Source organism: Ochotona princeps, chromosome 14, assembly GCF_030435755.1.
Source record: "Ochotona princeps isolate mOchPri1 chromosome 14, mOchPri1.hap1, whole genome shotgun sequence".
NCBI lineage: Eukaryota > Metazoa > Chordata > Mammalia > Lagomorpha > Ochotonidae > Ochotona > Ochotona princeps.
The window spans coordinates 3,654,319-3,675,757 of NC_080845.1; the positions used below are offsets into that span (position 1 = coordinate 3,654,319).

The 21,439-nt window shown below is 51.9% G+C and overlaps 1 protein-coding gene across 13 annotated transcripts in view; it reads left to right on the forward strand.

Moving 5' to 3' along the window:
• Positions 1 to 21,439, forward strand: part of FNBP1 (formin binding protein 1) — a 108,237-nt gene that overhangs the window by 50,192 nt on the left and 36,606 nt on the right. For all 13 annotated transcript variants that reach the window (XM_058672134.1, XM_058672133.1, XM_058672132.1 and 10 more), the window contains exons 3-6: positions 875 to 931; positions 1,843 to 1,990; positions 13,364 to 13,426; positions 13,765 to 13,869. In XM_058672134.1, coding sequence (XP_058528117.1) covers positions 875 to 931; positions 1,843 to 1,990; positions 13,364 to 13,426; positions 13,765 to 13,869 — 373 coding nt within the window. The remainder of the gene's footprint in view (positions 1 to 874; positions 932 to 1,842; positions 1,991 to 13,363; positions 13,427 to 13,764; positions 13,870 to 21,439) is intronic.

The window sequence follows — 21,439 nt, forward strand, 5'->3', positions numbered from 1 at the left end:
TCTCAGGATCACTTCCTGGTCCCTGTGTGTCCTTAGGCATGCTGGATGTGGCCCTGACATCTGGGTTCCTAACCTGGAGGTAGAACCAGGGCGGGAAGCCAGGAGGGTTTGGGCTCAGCCCAGTGTACTCTGAACATTCCTGTGAGCAGCTTGTAGGTCCACTCAGTAGAAAGGCCCCTGGGCTGGTGGCTGCATGCCTGTGCCCACCTCGCAGTCAAGCTCCCTGTTTGTGTGGCCCCAGGAAGGCCAAGGGGGCGGCTCTGGCATTTGGATGCCTGCCACCTGTGTGGGAGACCCCGAAGGAACTCCAGGCTGTGGCTGCCGCTCAGCCCTGGAGTCAGGGACCGTTTTGGAAGTGAGCTCTTGCTGTTTCCCCTCCCTCTCTTCTATCTCTTCCTTCCCTGCCCCCCTTCTTCCTTTCTCAAGTAAATTAGATTTGTTAGAGAGATGTTCCTGGTTACACATCTCAGCAGGAACAGTTCTGAAATCCCAGCGCTGCTAGTCAGGAAGCCTCCTGAACTTGTCTGCCTAGGGGGTGGGGTGAAGAGCTGTGCAGGGCTGGAATGGCGGGGCAGCTGGGGTCAGTGTGGCAGTGGAGCAGGGGAGAGGCAGTGGGGGAGGGGAGGGGAGGGGCTGCGGGGCAGGGGAGCAGGGCAGGGGAGAGGCAATGTGGCAGTGGGGCAGGGGAGGGGCAGTGGGGGAGGGGAGAGGCAGTGTGGCAGTGGGGCAGGGGAGGGGCAGTGGGGGAGGGGAGAGGCAGTGTGGCAGTGGGGCAGGGGAGGGGCACGCCAAAGGAAAGCATTGACTTGCATTGGGTTCCTGGTTTCTCAACCGCCTTTGTGTGTGAGGTGACACATGGGCATTTTTATTTCAGGAATCTATCGAAGAAATACCAGCCTAAAAAGAACTCGAAGGAGGAAGAGGAGTACAGGTAAGTTCGTTGGGCGGGGTGGTCCTGCGGTGATGTGTGGGCACTGCTGGCAGAAGCTGTGAAGAGTGAACTGCAGTGTGTGTGTTTGTAATTGATGTCTTGCACTTATTTTGAGGAGTTGATCTGGCAGGCCAAGTGACGGAGAGGGAAAGGGAGAGAAAGAGAAAAGTAGCTTGTCTATCTCCAAATGACAGCAAGCATCAGGGCTGGGCTCGCCAAAGCCAGGAACCTGGAACTCCATCCTGGTCTCCCATGTGGGTGGCAGGGGCCAAGAAGCAGGGTGATCTGCTGCTGTCTTCCAGGCATATTAACAGGGAGTTGGATCCAAAGCGGAGTAGCTGGGACTCAAACTGGTGCCCCCCAGTGGAATGCCAGTGTCACAGGCAGCGGCTTGATCTACTGTACCACAATGCTACACCTTGAGTCAGAACAATAAAAATGGCTCTCAGTGTGTTCTTTGTAGCCTGCAGCCCAGAGGACTGCAAATGAAGTTTAGCATCTGCTAGAAGCACATGCAGGAGCCATGGGCTGAGAATCCAAGAGAAGTCTCAGTAGTACGGTCACGTTACCCATCCACCCTAGACTCGGGTCTATCTCCGCCAGGCTCGGAGGTGGCATGTCTGCGCTCACATCAGCACATACAGCATGCGTGTGTTCTCGGCTCTGTTTGAACCAAGCAGTGGCCAAGCCAGGCATCGCTCCCTGTTGAGTGGTGTGGTCTCCCAGGGTAGGTGGCTCTGCTGTGATTGTGGCCGAGCCCTGAGTGTGTGATTAATCCCTCAGATCCCACAGGAGTCCAGTGCACATTAACCTGGTTTTGGAGCCGGTTCTCCCCAGGGTGCAGAGCGGTGCCAGGAGCAAGCGTTGTGGGCCATGTGTGACAAGGCACGTGGTTGTGCTGTGTCCTGCAGGTACACATCCTGTAAAGCTTTCCTCTCCACCCTGAATGAGATGAACGACTACGCGGGGCAGCATGAGGTCATCTCCGAGAACATGACGGCACAGATCATGGTGGACCTGGCCCGCTACGTGCAGGAACTGAAGCAGGAGAGGAAGTCGGTAAGACGCATGTGCCTGTGTGTTCCATGGACCAGGCACGATGGAGCTGTCCCCGGGACATACCCAACTTGTCTGGCAATGCACTTGCCATCCTGGGGACTCCCCTGTTTCTGGGCTGTCCTTATGGGTCTGCGAGGACGTCTCCCTGGCCCCCCTGCATGCCTAAGGCTCAGCTGTGGACCCCAGGGAGTGGCCTGAGTGTCCCGTGTTTGAGGATAGAAGGAGAACAAGCATGAAGAGGCAGAGCCATGGGTGTGGGATGTACCCTGTGCAAAGACAGTGTTAAAACAAGTGCTTGCCAAGGGATTCCAAAGCCGGAGAGAAGGCCTGGCTGCCTCTTGTGGCTGCTTCTCTTCCCGGTTTGGGTTGTTAAAGGACAGTATGCGCTCCCAGTGCAGTGGTAGGGGGCGATCGTGCTTTCATTCAGCTTCGGGCCCCATCATCGTAGCTTTCCTTAGATGGCTTACCCAGCACGTTTGGCTGGTCCTGGCCTTCGGAGTGCAGATCTGGAGCCACCTTCGGTGCCAGCGAGACAGGTGTTACTCATGTCAACACTGGGGGATCTGATGGAGGAACGGGGAAAGTGAATATTCCATTGCGTTTATGTGAGTTGACCCAAGTCACAGTCCTGGGGTGGGAGCGGCCTTCAAAAGGTCATGGAAAGGGAGTTGCAACTTGTCAACCCATTTCCCACCTAGTTTTTGGAGTACACTCGTACGGGTGCCATGAGAGCATTTATCTATCTACCTTTTAATTAAGATTTAATTTATTAAACATTTACTTTTTAAAAAATTCATATAATCCAAATATTTTGAAATTTCACGATTCAGAGCTTTTTTTTTGCATTTTTAAATTTATTTATTATTTTTAATTCATTAATTACATTGTATTATGTGACACAGTTTCATAGGTACTTTGTCCACCCCAGATGAAAATTTTCCAAAATCCATAAATAATGTAGAATATAGTCATACGAGTACAATTTCTTTTATTATGGAAAAACAACCACTGAAGTTTTGCAAAAAGGAAATAATGAAATCTGGATGGCTTGAAATCTTGTAGTAGCAAATGAATGTCAGTAAAATATTGCCCCTTTTAGTGTCAAAATGGAAAACTGGTTGTTATTCTCTCTCTTACTTTCACTTACAACACACACACTAATATAATCTTTCACACACACACACACACACACACACTACAGAATGATCAAAATTTCTTAGAAAATCAAAAATGTTATTACTGAAGATTATTGTCAAAGATTTTATATGCTTTTACACATATATTTCAGATTGTTCTTTTGAGTTGAAATTAAAGTTCTAAAGGTATAAAAAAAAAGAGTTAATTTATTTTGAAAGTCTAGAGCTGAGAGAGAAAAAGAGAGATTTTTTTCGTCTGGTTCAGTGTCCCAGATGGTTGTGAAGGCCAGTGCTAGCCCTTGCTAAAGCCAGGAGCTCCATCTGGGTCTTCCATGGCAGTGTAGGAGCCCAAGCAGCTTGGGCCACCTTCCACTGTTTTGCCCAGATGCACTAGCGGGGAGCTAGATTGGAAGTCCAGCAGCCAGGATTTGAAGCAGTGTCCATATGGAATTCTGGCACTGTGGGTGTCAGCTTTACACACTATACCGCAGGGCCAGCTTCTCCACGAGAGCATTTGAAAGGAATATCTCATGTGCTCATGCCTGGGACCCAGGGAAAAACTTCTCAGTGGTTACCTAATGTTTAGCATTTCACCTTGAGGCGTGCAGGATGAGGAGGAATGCCCCAGAGGGCAGAGCAGCAGCTGTTCATATCTGAGTGCAGTGCTTGCCAAGTTGCAGCTTGATAGCAGAAGACTTTGGTGCGTTGAGGAAGAGCTATCCATCCATTGGTTACAGAGAAGCAGGTGGAGATGTCACATTGTTTCTGTTAGAATAAGAGCTGTACCCCAGCAATGCCCATCATGCCTTGGGATGGTCTGGGCTGGTTGAGGGGGTACCGTGCTATGGCCCAGGGATCAGGGCGCGGGGATGCTGGGGGCCTCGCACAGCCCAGCTCCCATGCTGTTTTCGGTGATGGTGAGTTTAAGGGAGATCTGCAGCAGAGCCCTGCCCCTGCCCTGGGAGCTGTCCTCTGCTTAAGACCATTCATGAAGGAAGATATTTTCCCTCATGTGATGGAAAAGAACCAGTGAGCAGAGCAGAGCCCCCCCGGAGTTCAGCACAGAGGACAAGTGCCTCCTACGACGACTGAATAAATACGCGAGCCTGGATGGCTTGCTGACCTTCCCCGACCTTGCTGAGCTTTATGTCTTCTTCCTGTTTGCTGCCTTGATCCTGCCGCCCGCCTCCTCACTGACCTTCCACTGCCCCACCCATGCAGCTCCCTGAGCAGAAAGCTGTATTTCTGGAGCAAATCTTAATGTGGGACGCCCACAGGGCTGGCCACCTGGCACTGGGGTCCCGCCCCTGCAGCCACTGTCCTCCGTGCACTGCGTGCACCTGTCCCAGGACTCTGGCACCTGCCTTTCTGTCCTTAGAAGGCTGTTTCCCTAGGCTATCTAACTGCTTCTCTTGGAATCCCGCCTGTCTGCCCTTGCTCTGCTCCCAAGCCCTCCTGCCCCTCCATTTTTACGTATTCATTCAAAAGGCGGAGTTAGAGAAAGATCTTCCATCATCCAGATCACTCCCCAAATGCCACAGCAGCCAGAGCCGGACCTGTTCGAAGCCAGGAGCCAGGAGCTTCCTCCAGCTCCCCCATGTGGGTGCTTTCCCTGGCCCATCAGCAGGGAGCTGGGTGGGAAGGTGGAGCAGCTGGCACTAGAACTAGTGCCACTATGGGATGCCACTGATGCAGATGGAGGCTTCCTTCTCTCACCCTCATGTTCCTTTGCCTGCATAATGATTGAGTTGTTTTGTCTTGTTTACTCACTGGTAATCACAGGTCTTTTTTTAATAGACAGTTGTATCTGCACTGGCATTCTCTTCTCTTTTTGATCAGAAATTACAGTGCTTGATAGAGGAAATGACAGGTAGCTGAGACACACATGCAATAATATCCCGGCAGCCGGTGTTCCTGGTCAGGTGTTCTGTTGAGCGGGGCTGATTGCGCTGAGCTTCCCTTGAGGGACATGACGTTGTAGGATGTTGGGGAAGCCACTGGAAACACCCGAGGGGGCATCGGGTCACAGAGCGACCTGTGGTCTGCGTCCTTCCCGCAGCAGTGTGCCTCCCTCTGTGCAGCGACTGGCCTCCGTCTGATGACTGCGTGACGTGGCATTAGTACTGTGTGTTCGTGCAACATTTTTGTTTTTTAAGATAATTGTTTTTATTGGAAAGACAGATTGGATCTACAGAGAAGTCGATGCAGAAAGAAAGATCTGTCTGCTGACTCACTCCCCGTGTGGCCACAACAGCCAGAGTTGATCCAGTCTGAAGCCAGGAGTCAGGAGCTTCTTCAGGGTCTCTCACACGGGTGCAGGACCCCAAGGCTTTGGGCCATCTCTTCCTGCTTTCCCAGGCCATAATCGTAATTTCAAAGGGCCCATGAAAAGATCTTACAGATATCCGATGACCCGTGGCAGAGGAAAGGTTCCCAGGCCTGAACGGATGCCACGCAGCAGCCACTCTTCCTCTGGCTTTTCTGCTTCCATGTGTGGAGTCGCATTCCCATCCCATAACTCTGGGGTCAGGGTGGGTTTTCTGTTTTCAGAAGGGGTTTATGCTAGCTTCCTTGTGGCCTTACGTCAAAACAGGAGCTGCCCAGTGAACTTGAAATGACCTTTCTTCCAGTGTGCTATTGATGGATGCTGTTGAAAGCAGGTTGCTTTTAAAACATTGAACCATGAGCTCTGTCTCATGACTGATGCAGATGGTGCCTTGCCTAAGTATCTGTTTTCAAAATTATTTATGTCTTTATTTATTTGAGAGGCTGGGCTGGCGTCCTGGCACAGCCAGCTCAGCTGCCTCTGGGGAACTCCAGCATCCTATTAGTTCAATTCCTGGCTGCCCCATTTCCGACGCAGCTCCCTGCTAATGTTCCTGAGAAAGCAGAGCAGGATTGCCAAAGTGCTCAGGCCCCTGCCCCCTTACAGGAGACCCACATTAAGCTCCTGGCTCCTGGCTTCGCATTGGCCCAGTTCCTGCCGTTGCTGCCGTCTGGGGAGCAAGCCAACAGGTAGTTGGGTGGTCTCTTTCTCTTATCCACAGACATATAGAAAGCTTCCATCTGCTGACTTGGACTTGGCCCAAGCTAGGGTGCTGGGAATTGAACTTGGGCCTCATATAGGGTTATCAAGGGCCCAGGGCCTAAGCCATCGAGGGTCTGACAGCAGCAAGCCGGAATGGAAGCCACACCCTCCTCCAGGTTAAACAGCCCTCAGAACCATTCCAAAGTGTGGTGGGAGTCACTGCACTTCGGGTCCCGTGCTGCAGGGCAGAATCCTGTCTTCCAGGAAGGTGGTTTAGAGTGGAAAGATCACGGGTGGCTGGTGCGTTGGTGCAGTAGGTGAAGCCTCCACATGAGTGCCGGTTTGAGCCCCAGCTGCTCCATTTCTGATTCAGCCCATTGATGACACACCTGGGAGAGCATCAGAGATTAGCCCAAGTTGCTTGGGGCCCTGCACCCACATGGCAGATCTGGAAGAAGCTGGCCTAACTCAGCCCCAGTCTTTTAGGGAATAAACCAGTAGATGGAAGATCTCTCTCTCTGTCTTTTGATCTCTCTGTAGCTTTGCCTCTCATATAAATACAGTAAATCATTACCCAATAAATAAAAATCCCAGGCTTAGTGCCAGATTTCGTCACTGTCTTTAGGAGGAATCAGAGAATGGCGACCAGAAATCAGTTTTCATCTGGATTTTTTATGTGTGTTAGAATAGATGCTTTTCTCATTGGAGTCATGGCGGTAAGAAAAAATAAATAAAGTAAATTTTCTTTTTCCATTTTTGTATGTATTTGAAAGGAAGCCGGGGTCACCGGGCTGCACAGTGGAAGGAGTCGTGGCTGTGGCCCTCCTTGTCCCTGGCGGGAAAAAGGCTGACACTTGCTGCTGGGGGTTTTAGCAGAGCAGAAGCCACCACAGGCGCTTCACTCACCTGCCCTGGGCCTGTTCTGACCTGACGTGCGCCGGCTCATTTTGATGCTAATGTGTAGTTTTTTTTTTTTTTTTAAAAAGCAAGAATTCTTTCCGGAGAAAACCTGAAGCCCCCTGCAGCAGTCTGCTTTACTGCGGCTGCTGCTGCTGGCTGCTCTGCTCCCTGTGGAGGAAAACACAAACACTCCCAGAGCCCCGCCCAGCGGGCGCTCTGGAGTCTGTCACCTGCCACAGCTGCTCCTTTGCGTGGAACCCTGGTTGGCGTTTGGGGTGCACGTGGATCTGCCTAGTGCACAGCACCAGTGCCCCACGCCCGGGTGCCTGGGTAGCTTAAGGCTCTGGAGCCTGGAGGCCTTCCAGGTGCCCTGGTGCCTGGGTTAGCTTAAGGCTCTGGGGCCTGGAGGCCTTCCAGGTGCCCTGGTGCCTGGGTTAGCTTAAGGCTCTGGGGCCTGGAGGCCTTCCAGGTGCCCGGGTGCCTGGGTTAGCTTAAGGCTCTGGGGCCTGGGCCGGCGGCGTGGCCTAGCGGCTAAAGTCCTCGCCTTGAAAGCCCCGGGATCCCATATGGGCGCCGGTTCTAATCCCGGCAGCTCCACTTTCCATCCAGCTCCCTGCTTGTGGCCTGGGAAAGCAGTCGAGGACGGCCCAATGCATTGGGACACTGCACCCGCGTGGGAGACCCGGAAGAGGTTCCAGGTTCCCGGCTTCGGATCGGCGCGCATCGGCCCGTTGCGGCTCACTTGGGGAGTGAATCATCGGACGGAAAATCTTCCTCTCTGTTTCTCCTCCTCTGTGTATATCTGGCTGTAATAAAATGAATTAATCTTTAAAAAAAAAAAAAAGGCTCTGGGGCCTGGAGGCCTTCCAGGTGTCAGGGTGCCTGGGTTAGCTTAAGGCTCTGGGGCCTGGAGGCCTCCCAGGTGCCTGGGTTTTTTTCTCTAGGTTTTTTTTTTTTTTTAAAACAGATTTATATTGTATTTCTTAGCTTTTAAAGCTGACCACATACAAATAATTTTAGAGTTGTGGTGGACTTTAATATTTTCATAGCATACACTTTAAATTTTTTTAATGTTTATGACACAGGCAGGGGGATCATCACAGACCCTAAAAGTGACAGATTCAGGGGGGGATCAAGGAAGTGGGTTAATTTTTTTTAATTTTTTTTTAAAGATTTATTTATTCGTTATTACAAAGTCAGATATACAGAGAGGAAGAGACAGAGAGGAAGATCTTCTGTCTGATGATTCACTCCCCAAGTGACTGCAATGGCCAGAGCTGTGCCAATCTGAAGCCAGGAGCCAGGAACCGCCTCCAGGTCTCCACACGGGTACAGGGTCCCAAAGCATTGGGCTGTCCTTGACTGCCTTCCCAGGCCACAAGCAGGGAGCTGGATGGGAAGTGGAGCTGCCGGGATTAGAACCGGCGCCCATGTGTTCAAGACGAGGAACTTAGCCGGTAGGCCACGCTGCCAGGCCCTCATGAGGAAGTGGGTTTAAAAAAGGTTTGCACCTTGCCCCTTGTGGCCTCGGTGTGGGGGCCGGGGGTGGGGGTGCTGCCCCGTGTTAGACCACGAGTACCAGGGGACCAGGGAACCTGGGTCCGGGGGAGAATGTCCTGGTGGTGTTAATTGAATGGTAATGAATAAGGTTGACAAGTGGGAGGTGTGACTTCCGGCTTGTGCCCTAAGCTTGCTTGTCCTTTTTCTGGCCTGAGGTCTCCCGTCTGTGCCCACTGCGGACTCCCACTTGTGTAAGGTTGACCTAGTCCCTCTGGCCTCCCCAGGCGCTCTTGGCTGTGAGGCCTGCCGGTTGACATAGAGCCTAAGATGCTTTTAAATCTGCTTCCCTTCTGAGGTCAGGATGGTAAGGATGCATAGAATTTCCCCCAATTTAAGAAGACACAACTCACAGGCTTTTATTGATTGCTTTTTTTATCTGTTTACTTTTATTGGAAAGGCAGATTTACAGAGAGGAGGAGAAACAGGAAGATTTTCTATCAACTGGTTCACTCTCTAAACGGCCGCAAACATCGTGAGCCAGTTCAGGAGCTGGGATCCTCTCCCTCCAGGTCTCCCACGCAGGTGCAGGGTCCCAAGACTTTGAGCTGTCCACCCCTGCTTTCCCAGGCCACAGGCAGGGAGCTGGATGGGAAGTGGAGCAGCTGGCACCCACGTAGAATCCTGACACTTGCAGGAGGAGGATTAGCTATTGGAGCCACCGTGCCAAGCCTGGGAAGATTACGTTTCACTGTTGAGCTTGTGACAGGCGTTTGGGTTTGGTGTTGCAGTGTTACACTGTCGTTTGTGGCACCAGCATCCCTTAGAGGTGCCGGTTCATGTCCCGCTTGCTCCCCTGCTGACCCAGCTCCCTCCCTGCTAGCGCGCCTGGGATAACAGGGAAAGATGCCTCAAGTGCCTGGGCCGCTGCAGTGACGTGGAAGACCAGGTCCTTGGCTTCAACTTGGCCCAGCCTGTCTGTTGTGGCCACGTGGGAAGCAAACTAGTAGGTGAAAGGTCGATTCTCTTTCTCTGCCTTTCCAATAAGTAAAGTCAGTCTTTTTCTTTTTTAAAGATTTGCTGGAAATTGGGCCCAATACAATAGCCTAGTGGCTGAAGTTCTCGCCTTGTGTGTGCCAAAATCCTGTGTGGATGCCAGTTTCCATCGCGGCAGCTCCACTTCCCATCCAGCTCCCTGCTTGTGACCTGGAAAAGTAGTCAATGATGGCCCAAAGCCTTGGGACCCTGCACCCACGTGGAAGTGGAGTGACTGGGATATGAATTGTCGCCCTTGTAGAATCCCGGCACATGCAGGCTAGGACTTTGCCACTAGGCTGCCATCTCGGGGCCAAATAAAGTAAATTTTAAAATTTAAAAAAAAGGGGGGCGGGAGAGTCCTGTTTATAGCTCATTTCCTATAAGGAAATACACCATGAATGTTTGGAAGAGAAAAAAATTAAAAACTTCCTTTTAAAAGACTAATGAAAAATTGATGTATTTGAGATCTTCAGTCTGCTGGTTCATCCCTGACACAGCCACAGCAGCCACATAGCGGAACAGTGGGGACTCTGGCGCTCGGCACCAGCACCGTGAGCAGTAATTTAGTTTACTTCCTTAGGAGGCAAAGTGAAACCCCAAACTCCACCTGGTCTCCCGTATAGATGGTGGATCCCAGTCTCCTGACTATCCCCTGCTGCCCCCCCAGGTGCATCCGCAGGGGCCTGCGCTGTCTCCCAGGCCCTCAGCTGCGAGATGCCATGTTCCAAGCACAGCCTGTGGGTCCACAGCATCCCTCGTTGACCATCCAGGACTTCTTTTTTCCCGTCAACCTTGTCTTCTAGCTCTCATCGCTTCCTGTTGGCTGGGGTGTGTATTTAACCTGCAGGGAAGTTGCCTGGTTTCCATTCGGCTTCCGATTCTAGCTTCCTGATGATGTAACAGCCTTGTCCTCCAAGAGGGATCCAGTGTATGGCCTGGAGGCGTTGTGTTTCTATCTGTTCTGTAACTTGGTGCTTTCCTCGGAGCTGGAAGTGAAGGTTGTTGCTGGCTGTGGGCAGCCCCAGAGGGAGCTGAGAGAATTCCACTGGCCTGGTGTCCACTGTCCCAGGTTTGTTTCAGTTGACCCGTGGCTGACTGCGCTCTGTGGCTGTTGTAGTCCTTACATTTTTCTCTCTTCCCTGAAATGGCTGTCCTGACACCAGGGGTGTTTGTGGCTTTTCCACCATTCAGGGCTTACCACCCGTCCCCACCCAAATGTGAGTGCCGACCCTTCTCACGTCGCTCTTCCGCCCGGAGTGCCAGGCGAAACCTTCAAAACCCTCTTTTGTCTTGATTGCCTGCCAATCTTTGCTCCACACCCCATGGTTTCGTGTTCCTCAGTGTCTCGGGTACCCCTAGCCAAAACTGTTTTGGGGGACGTGGGGCTGGGAGCCGTGCTGGTGGTGACTTTCATCTGTGTAGACTGAAGTGCAACTCAGAAGTTGAAATGAAAATGGGTAAGTGTAGCCGTCACCCAGATACTTTTAAGAAACCGAAGCCTCTTCCCGGAGGAGGTGGAGATAAGGAGCAGGTCCCCAGGCCTGCAGGGATGGCATTTCCTGTCCCAGGGAAGAGCTGTGATGACCTCACCCTGGGCCCCAGAGAGGCCGGTCCTCTTTGTCCCGGAGAACAATTCGTCTATTCTGAAGTTGCAGGGGCACACACTCGCTCACTGTGCAGAGGAGAAATGCTCTCCCATTGTTTGTTAATAAACAACAGATACATCTGGGAAGCCCCTTTGTTTAACTTTGCAACTTGAAGGAGGAAGAGAAAGAGAGGACCTGGGCTGTGCCTGGGCCTGAAGAAAGCTTCTGTTACAGCCCCTATCCCACTTGACCTGGGGCAAGCAAATGGCAGCAGAGGGAGAAGGGACCAGAAGGAAGGATGCTGGCCGTCACAGCCATCAAGGCCATCACCTTCAGCTCTTATTTTTTTTTTTTTTTTAGGTATTCGTTTATTTATTTGATGGCAGAGTAGGGAAGTGGGGGGTTGGGGTGGACAGCTAAATGGCTGCAGCACTTGGAGCTGGAGTCTCCTGGCTCTGTGGCTGGGACCCATGTCCTTGGGCCTTCTGCTGCCTTTGCAGGCGCGTCATCCAGGAGCTGTATCCAAAGTGGAGCAGCCGGTACTGGACCCGGCACCCATGCTGGGATGCTGGTAGTGCAGGCAGTGGCTTCTCCCCAGCCCTGGGCCACAGCCCCACGGTGCCAGCCCCATGTGTAATAAGAGGATCCCAGCTGAGGCTTCCGGGCACTTGTTTGGTAAGGGAAGGGAAGGTGTGACTGAGGCCGGCTCCCTGGGGAGAACTCGCCAGTAAAGGCAGAGGGAGGCACGCACTGTGCATGTGGAGGGAACCTTGACGTGAAAGATTGGCAAGAGAACACATTGTGTGGGCTTTCAGTCAGAGTTCTCCTGGTGCTTCCCAGAAAGGGGCCTGTTTAGGAAGGCCACTGTCTGCAGAGGAGGTGCTAGTGTGACCCAGGGCGCCCTGGGCGCAGAGAGCTCCCTACCTACTTACCTACCTTCTGTGTAGGCGCAGAACGCCGGGCCTGCAGGTATTGGGCACTCATGGCCCCAACCACTCTGTCGCCTCATTACCTCCACAGTGCACCCTGGCACCAACAGCTGCCTTGTTGGTGCGAGCCGTCTCACCACAGGGCCCCAGTCTACACGGGCACACAGCTGGGCCCAGTTGCTCTGTAAAGTGGGGAAGCCTGCTTGGCCAGGCAGGGGTGGGCAGGTATTATTTGTATGGAAGGCAGAATTGAGGAGGAGAGAGAGAGAGAGAGGAAGAGATATATTTTACCTGTTCCAAATGGCTTCAGTAACGGGCTGGGACTGAGCCAGACTGAAGCTAGGAACCAGGAGCCTCTTCCAGGTTTGTCGCTTGGATACAGGGTTCCAAGTGCCCCTCAGGCCCTTAGCCTCACGGTCCCCTGGACACCCCAGGAACCCCCTTGTTTTCAAGGGCAGGTTCCAGCACAGAGACTGAGATGTATCTCAAGAGGCTGGCGTTGTAGCACAGTGAGTTTAACTGCTGCCCGGGATGCCAGCAGCCCCTGTTGGATCATCTGTCCACATCCTGGCTGCTCTGCTTCCATTCCTGCTCCTGCAAATGCACCTTGTGTTTGCAGCCTCTGAGCTCAGGGGCCCTGCCGTGCCCTTGCTCACTCAGAGAACCCACAGTCTGATACGCACCTCCAGTTCCCTGGACTGCTTACCACCGGCAGCAGCCAGTAGCCTGCCTCAGGTCTGACCCATGTGAGGACGGGGCTGGATGCATCTTGGAAATACCAGGCAGAGCCACAGACATTCCCGTGGGTAACTGGGTTCATATGTGACACCCTAAGCAGGGTGCCACAGTCACAGGGGGCTACCTGGGCCTGGGGAAGGAAGGGACGATTGGTGGGTGATAGTGTAGGCATCATGGGGTTAGCCAGGCAATGTCTGTATCTGAGAGGGGGAGGCCAAAGAGCGATTGACGTTAGCCATGTGACGTGCGTGTCGGGTGACTGCAGAGGGTGGTCTCAGAGCACTGCTGTTGGTGCATCTGCCAGAGCCATCCCGAAGAAGTCTCAGGGCCTCTGCCATGCCACATGCTTTGATTTGTGTTTGTGTGTGTGTGTGTGTGTGTTTTCACTCTTGAATCTCTTGGCAGCACCAGCGCCCCATGCTCGAGTTTGAGACTCCAATACCGCAAAGTGGGTCGTGTGCCCTGTGTCTGTGTGATAGAAGTTGGGCTGGCCACTCAATGGTGTCTCCTCCTCTTTCCAGAACTTTCATGATGGGCGGAAGGCGCAGCAGCACATTGAGACCTGCTGGAAGCAGCTGGAGGCAGTAAGTGAGAGACGTGTGTGTGTGCGTGGTGGCTCCTGAAATTGGTGTCCCCGTGGGTTTTTCCCTCTGGAATTGGATTTGTCCCTGGAACCATCTGTCTGAAACATGGAGTCCAAAGAGCTCTCACATTTTTCTAAAAGTCCTGCGGCCAGAACCCAACCAGAAGTTAGACTTGGTAACTGGAAACAGACACAGGTCTGAAGGTCACTTCTGGAAATTCCGACCTGGAGCGAGTCAGTGCCAGGGGCCGGGTCAGGTCGGACGCCTCGCTGCTCACAGACACGTTCCCGGCTCGATGAATCATGTCTGTCCTCCCGTTGTTTTCCTCCGTGTTACAGAGTAAGAGGCGATTTGAGCGGGATTGCAAAGAGGCCGACCGAGCCCAGCAATACTTTGAGAAAATGGATGCTGACATCAACGTGACCAAGGCTGACGTGGAGAAGGTGAGGGCACGCATCTCTCGCTTCCCCTTCGGGCCTGGCCACACCCTGGGGTGGGGTCCCTCTTTATCGCAGGGAGCTGGTGGGGAAGCAGGAACCAACCTTGCTCGAAGCTTCCATGCTAGGATGCAACGCATCAGTGCCACCGTCTCCCACTGGGCTGGTGGTGCTGAACAGGTGGTCCTGGGGGCAGGGACTGGGCAGCTCTGACTTTGTGGCTCTTCAGAGAGAAAAGGGAGAGCTGGGGCAGGTGGCTGAGTACCATGGGATCTGCAGGTGCACAGCGGAGGGTGGCCTGGGATGTGGGTTGGGGATCAGGTGTGTCATGAACAGCTGCAGCAGGAGCTGCTGCTGTGTCCACACCAGCTCAGAGGTGTGACACTTTACCTGGTGGGTCAGACACCCAAAGGATGGTCATTGCCACTGTCCTGCAAACACATGGTGACGGCGTGTTCTCCTCACTGCCCGTGGCTCTGCAGTCTGACCTGGCCCGCAGAGAGGCCCTTGCCTTCTCCCAGGCCAGAGGAGTTGTGCTAGGGAAATGGTCAGTCGTCGCCCAATTCTGCACAGTTCCTGTCTTAAAGATTAGATCTGCTTTTCTCTAAAATTACTGAATATGTCAGGGTATGTTGTCTCAGGCCTGCATGTGCCTTTTGGGATCCCAGCATGCCATTACGGAGCACCAGCTGGTGTCCCTTGCTGCTCTGCTTCTGGTCTCGCCCATTGCTCATGTTCCTGGGAAAGCAGTGGAGGATGACCCAAGTGCCTGGTCCCTGCCACCCACGTGGGAGACTTGGAAGAAGTTCCTGCTTTGGCCGGGCCCAGCTTCAGCTGTTGTGGCCTTTAGGCAACTGGACCAGCAGATGAAGATCTCTCCTCTCTGTGACTTCCCCGGGGGGCAGCCGAGCATGACTCCAGGGCTGGAATTCCTGCCGCCCACTGGGGAGACCCAGGCTTCAGCCTCCTGCCTGGCACGTACCTGGCTATCGTGGGTGTCGGAGGAATCAACCACTAGATGGGATTTCTATCTCTCTTCCCTTCCTTCTCCCCCTTCTTTCAAATTAAAAAAAAATTTTTTTTTAAGTATAATGAGATTGAGTCAGAGTGTGTTTAGAAAGTTTTTTGGGGTGAAGGAGGTAGCAGTCAGTAAATATACATGGATATGTAAGGTAGACTTGTAGTTTTTACGGTGTTTTTGCTTTCCGTTTATTTGGCACAGACAGGTTCTTTATCTGCTGATTTGCTCCCCAGTTGCTTGCAACTGGTGGGGTTGGGGCAGGACAGGCCCAGGAGAGCGGACCACCCCTGAGGGTGACAGGGGCGCTCACCTGCTGCCTCCTCCCTCAGAGTTCACCCCGGGTTGCTCATGGGGGAGGCCAGTGTCCCGAGCAGCCGCCCAACACCTGCTCCAAGACTACAGGCTGCCTTCCGAATCTGTGGCGTTTCTATTCCCTCCACCCCTCTGTGGAGATAGTCTTGTCTTCTCCAATCTTTATGCTTTTGGTTGCTTGTCTTACCACACTCTTTGGGTGAAGCCCTCCATTTGTGGGGTGGGCCGGAGAGAGCCTCAGGAGGCCCCCCAGTTAAGGCTGATCTGTAATTACGCCCTGATGGGGTGATGGAATTTCCCCTCGTTTCCTGCTTGGCCTAGAGCTGGTTTGTTGAGCTTGATGAGTATTGAGGATACCATTAAATACTTCTTCCGCTTCCTTTAATTCATCAATGTGGTAAATTATGTTAATCAATTTTCTCACAGATAGCCAAATTAGCCTTCCTGGGAGGCGTTCAACTGGATTATACTTGTGGATTTATATAGACACGTAAGCTGCAGGTGCTGTTACTGTTTTGCTACCATGGTTCATGGACAGGATCTATCGTCCTAGAACTTGATGTGTAATCTTCCTTTTTCCATCCCATTCTACTTTCATGTTTGAGATTTGGGTGTTTCCTATTTCATCACACATCTTCAAACTCGTTAGTCAAAAGTGCATTGTAAGTTTTGCTGTGTTTCCATGATGTCCTCCCTGTTTACTCTGGATACTGTTTATGTTAATCCTTTATTTTCTTTCCCCACGTGTGTGTGTATACATCACACACACACACACACACACACACACACACACACACTATACATGCTTTATTTCAAAGGCAGAGACAAAGAAAAAGGCAAATTTTCGTCTTTTCTGGTTTTCACAAGTTTCTGCCACAGCCCAGGCTGAACACAGCCAAACCTTGGAACTCAGATCTCTGCCAGGGCCTTCCACGTGGGTGGCAGGGACCCAAGTCCATGAGCCATCCCCTGCTGCCTCCCAGAATGCCTTAGCAGGAAGCTGGACCACCAGTGGCATAGCGGTGACGGAACCCCAGGTACTCTCCCATGTGAGGCTGGCGTCCCAAACGACATCTTTGTTTCTGTTCAAACTCCTGCTGGCGGATCAGTTTTGTTTTTGCTTTTAATGCAAGTAATGGGAAGCTCTCTTCCTCTCTCTTTTATGATTTACTTTTTTATTTGAAACGCAGAGTTATGGGGAGAGCAGAGAGCTCTTCCATCCATTTGTTCAAATGCCCCAGCAGCTGAATTGATGCCAGGCTGCAGGCAGGAGCCTGGAACCCCATCCGGTTCTGTCACGTGGGTGACGGGCCCAAGCATGCGAGCCATCACCTGCTTTCTTCCCAGTTGCACTAGCAGGCAGCAGAAGGGTCAGACAACCTGAAGTGTCGTGGTCTTCACACACACCTGCCCCCCCAGACACACCTGCCCCCCAAGACACACCTGCCCCCCACACCTGCTCCCCCCACACCTGCCCCCCCAGACGCACCTGCTCCACACACACACACACATGTACCTGCTCCACACACACACACACACCTGCCCCACCGTTGTTGGCCCACTGTTGGCTGTGCTCTGTTTGGACTCTGGGGGTTTACATCCTTCTGTGAAAATCTTTGGCGATGCTGGACCTGGCCATTGTGAGATAACTGACCCAGTTATGTGTTCCGTGAAAGGTGGGATGCAGAGCCAGCACTGACTTCCATGCTGCCTCTTGGTGTATGCTGTGGGGGGTCAGGCATTCCCTGGGCTCACCACCAAGCTGGGAGGCGCACAGGAGCCTGAGTGTGGATAAGGTCCAGGGGCCGCATGGATGCTGTGAGTTAAGGTTTTTTTGTGGCCCCAGGAATTTGCAGGTGGCTGTGTCCACCCCCTGAGGTCGATCCTAGAATGGTGCAGCTGAAGTGTAGCCATTGCTTGACTCCCGCTGTGTGGTCTGCAGAGTCAGCCTGCTGTTTTCAGCTCCTTGACTGTTTCCCGAGGTGTGCTTTTTTGTTGTTGTTGTTCCTGCAAGAGTATCTTTTTGTTTCCTTTTTGAAAGTGCTGGGCGTGTCTTCTGAGGGCGTAATATATCGCCCAGTTTTGGCATCATACCCGTTAAAGTTGAGAGCACAGTGTCTAAACATTGAAATTCTTCCGTTATTTTGCTTTCACTTAAGACTGGAAACACTCTAATTTCCCCAAACACACAGCCGTTTAACTGTTCCTTCTGTTTTTAACTTCATTGCCTGGGAAGCCGTATGCCAGTATCCAGCTGAGTTAGTGTGGCAGTTCTTAGCATTGCTTCTATATAACTTCTGGTTACATGTGATTTTTTTTCCCCTCCAAATACGTTCAAAGAAATCCAACTTCTCTCTCTTTGAAATTTTATTTGAAAGAGTTACAAAGAGGGAGACAGAAAGAGATCTTCCACACACTGATTTGTCAGGCACATTAGCAAGAAGCCCGATCAGAAATGGATCAGCCGGGACTTGAACCCCTGGCACCCGTATGGGATGCCGTGTTACAGGCAGTGGCTCAGCTTGCTGCGCCACACCACTGGCTCCTGTGTCTTGAGGTCTAGCCGAGATGTCTGGTCCCCTGTCCCCACAGGTGATCAGGTTACCCAACTGCATTCTGTGCGTCCTCCTCCATTTTCCTAGCACTCTGGCTGCAGCTAGGGGAGGATTTGGGTGATTTGATGGGAACTAGAAACTTGCAGATTAGGGTCTGAGTGTGCCTTTTTTCTCCTTTTCTCTGAGAAGAGCTAACTGTCCCACGTTGGTATCAGATCTCCTAAAGCAGTCCACAGCCCCTTGCCCATCCCCATTGGTGGTGGGCTTTGCTGCTGCATGTTAGAACCGATGGGTGGGCAGAAGGGCCCTTGAAGCATCCAGTTTAGCTATAAAGTGACTGTGTAAAAGGAGACAAAAGAATGGGCCTGGGGGGTCTCTTCCCCCCAAGGAGGAGAATTTGTACAAAGTTTGGGACCATCAGGCATAAAACAGTCACTTTCCTCGCCTGAGATGCAGCTGTCCGAGAGTTGGGGGACTTGTTTAATGTTTGTTTGTGGGGCCCAGAGCGATGGTTCAACTGGCTAATCATCTCCCTCCAAGCAGTGAGATCTCATATGGGCACCAGTTCATGTACTGGCTGCTCCACTTGCCATCCAACTTCCTGGTGAAGGCAGCAGAGGATGGTCCAAGTCCTAAGGACCGTGCACTCATGTAGGAATGTGGGAGAGCCGGAGGAGACTCTTGTCTTCTGGCTGTGGATCGGCTCATCTCCGGCCATTGCGGCCTCCTGGGAAGTGGTGAACCACCAGATGGAATACCTTTCCATCTCTTTGTGAATATGCCTTGCCAATAAAAATAGCTAACTATTAAAAAACAAAAAGGGTGGTATTGTCGCTCCCCAGACGGCTGTAACTAGTGACTCTGGGCCAACCTGGAACTGGAAACCAGGAATTCCTTCCGGGTCTCCCACATGGCTGCAGGGGCCTAAGCACTAGGGCTGTTGTCCACTGCCTTCCCAGACCATTCGCAGGGAGCTGGCTGGGAAGGTGAGCGGCTGGGACAGCCAGCTCCCTAGGCTGCACCCCACACAGCTCCATGTCGGAGGCGAAGCTTCCCTGGGCACTGGCTTCTGTGGAGTTCAATGTGTTGTAGTGTGGGAGCTGCTAGCCTGTGGCTGTTGACCTGTACACGGGTGGGAGGTAAGACCAGCAGCAGGCAGGAGAGCCAAGGTATAGCCTGCCTACTGACCTTGGGCACTCTGGGCTGGAAGGGAAGCTGGGGAAACCCAACAGTGTGTGTCTTCGGATTCTCTGATCACAAAGAAAATTTAAAATCAAAACACTGAGATAAAAATCCAGTTATTCTTGGTTATCTGAGACCTTCTCTGGTATAATTATTCTTATTTTTTTTTTTAAGAAGTTTTTGAAAATGGGTTTTGAGGGGGATTCTCAGCATGTGGTGCAGTAGGTTCTGCTCCCGAGTGTGTGCCCAGCATCCGTGTGAACAGTTTGAAATCCCAAGCTGCTCCATGTCCATTCCAGCTCCCTACTGATACACCCGGGAAAGCAGAGGCGGATGGCCTATGTGGGAGACCTGTATGGAGCTCCAGGTTCCTGGCTTTGGTCCAACCCATCCCTGGCCTTTGCAGCCATTTGGGGAGTGAACCAGCAGGTGGAAAAATCTCCGTTTCTCTTCTCTGTCAAATCTGCCTTTCCAATAAATGTAAATAATCTTTTTTGAAAATGATGTATTTACTAATTTATTTGAAAGGCAGGGAGACAGAAAAGGAATATCCTTCCACCGAGTATTTCACTCCTGAAATGGCCCCAAGAACCAGGGCTGGGCCAGGCTGGAGCCAGGAGCCAGGGTATGGGTGTCAAGGGCTCAGACTCCTGGGCCATCACCCACTGCTTCCCAGGCGCGCTCACAGGGAGCTGAATGGAGGCAGAGCAGCCGGACTTCCTGAGATGCTGCTGTCCATAGCGGCAGCTTAACTCACTGTGCTGTGCACCTATGTTCTTCTGCTTTTTTTTTTTAAGATTTACTAATTTTTATTTGAAAAGCAGAGTTACAGAGGGAGAAGGAAAGATATAGAGCTAGCTTTTCCATCCACCGGTTCACACCCCCTCCCCAAATGGTTACAATGGCCAAAACTGAGCTGGTCCAAAACCAGGAGCTGCTTCTGGGTCTCTGACATGGGTGCAGGGTCCCAAGGCTTTGGGCCATCCCCTACTGCTGGTTGGGAAATGGAATAGCTGGAACTCAAACTAGTGCCTATATGGGATGCCAGCACCATAGGCAGAGGCTTAGCCTAAACCCTGTGGCGCCTGACTCAGTTTGATACGTCATTCTGTGCTTAGGCTGGACCAAGTCCTTGGATCCCTGCTCCCATGTAGGAGGCCTGCAAGAAGCTCCCGGCTCCTGGCGTCGGATCGGCTCAGCTCCAGCTGAGGAGTGAACCAGCAGATGAAAAATCTTTCTGCATCCCTTCTTCTGTCTCTATAACTCTGCCTTTCAAATGAAGATAAACCTTTAAAAAAAAGGAAGAAATGAAGGAAAGGCAGAATGACAGAGAGCTCTTCTCACATGATGACCTCAGCATCCTGAGCAGGTCCAGCTCGAAGCATCAGGGCCATCTGAGTCTCCCTCTTGGTGACAGGGAGTTATTGTTGTTAAAGATGTATTTATTTTTACTGGAAAGACAGTTCAAATTTATGGAGAGAAGGAGAGACAGAGAAAGAGATCCCATCGCTGGTTCACACTCCAAGTGGCTGCAATGGCTGGAGCTGAGCCTATCTGAAGCCAGGAGCCAAGAGCTTCTTCTGGGTCTCCCTTGTGGGTATAGGGTCCTAAGACCATGAGCCATCCTCTTCTGCTTTCCCAGGAAGGGAGCTGGATGGGAAGTGGAGCAGCTGGGACATGATGAATAGGCGGTGGCCCTATGGGATCCCGGTGCTTGCAAGATGAGGATTTAACCATTAAGCCATTGTGCTGGGCCCATGACTTTTCTTTTCTTCCTTTTATGAAAGTCAGAGTTACAGAGAGAAAAGGAAAGAAAGAGGGAGATTCATCGATTAGTTCATTCCCAGACAGCAGGAATAACCAGGGGTAAGCTAAGTCAAAACCAGGAGCCAAACTTTCATTTGGGTCTCTCATGTAGGTGCAGGGGGGCCCAAGCACTTGGGCCATCTTTTCCCAAGTGCATTAGCAGGTAGAACAACCAGGACTTGAACCAGTGTCTATGTGGGATGCTGGCATCACAGCCTGCAGCTTATGCCACCAAGGCAGGCCCAGACTTCAACTTTGTTCTTCGTGCTTTTCATGTGTTTTAAAAATCTTTGGTTAGCTCCACAGACTTTTTGGTATGCCTCTTACTGATGTGTGGGTGATATCGGATTTAAAACACTCAGTGGTTGACTGCTGTATCGTGGGCAGGTGGCTGAGTCACCTGTTTATCTGGGTCACAGTTACAGATATGGACGACCCAGCCGGTCTGCAGCCCTGTCTGTCAGACGCCCAACACTCCTGGAATTGGAGGCTGTTCCTAGTTGCTTGACTAAACACTTCCTGTGTTCTTGCTTATTTGTTTAGTTTTGTTTAATTATTTGAAAGGCAAAGTAGCAGAGAGAGAGAGACGTGGAGAAGGAAAAGAGAAGCGAGGGATCTCAAAGACACCTTGGCTGAAGCCAGGAGCTCCCCCGGGTCTCTGCTGAAGGTGGCAGGGCTCCACCCTCTGGGCCGTCCTCAC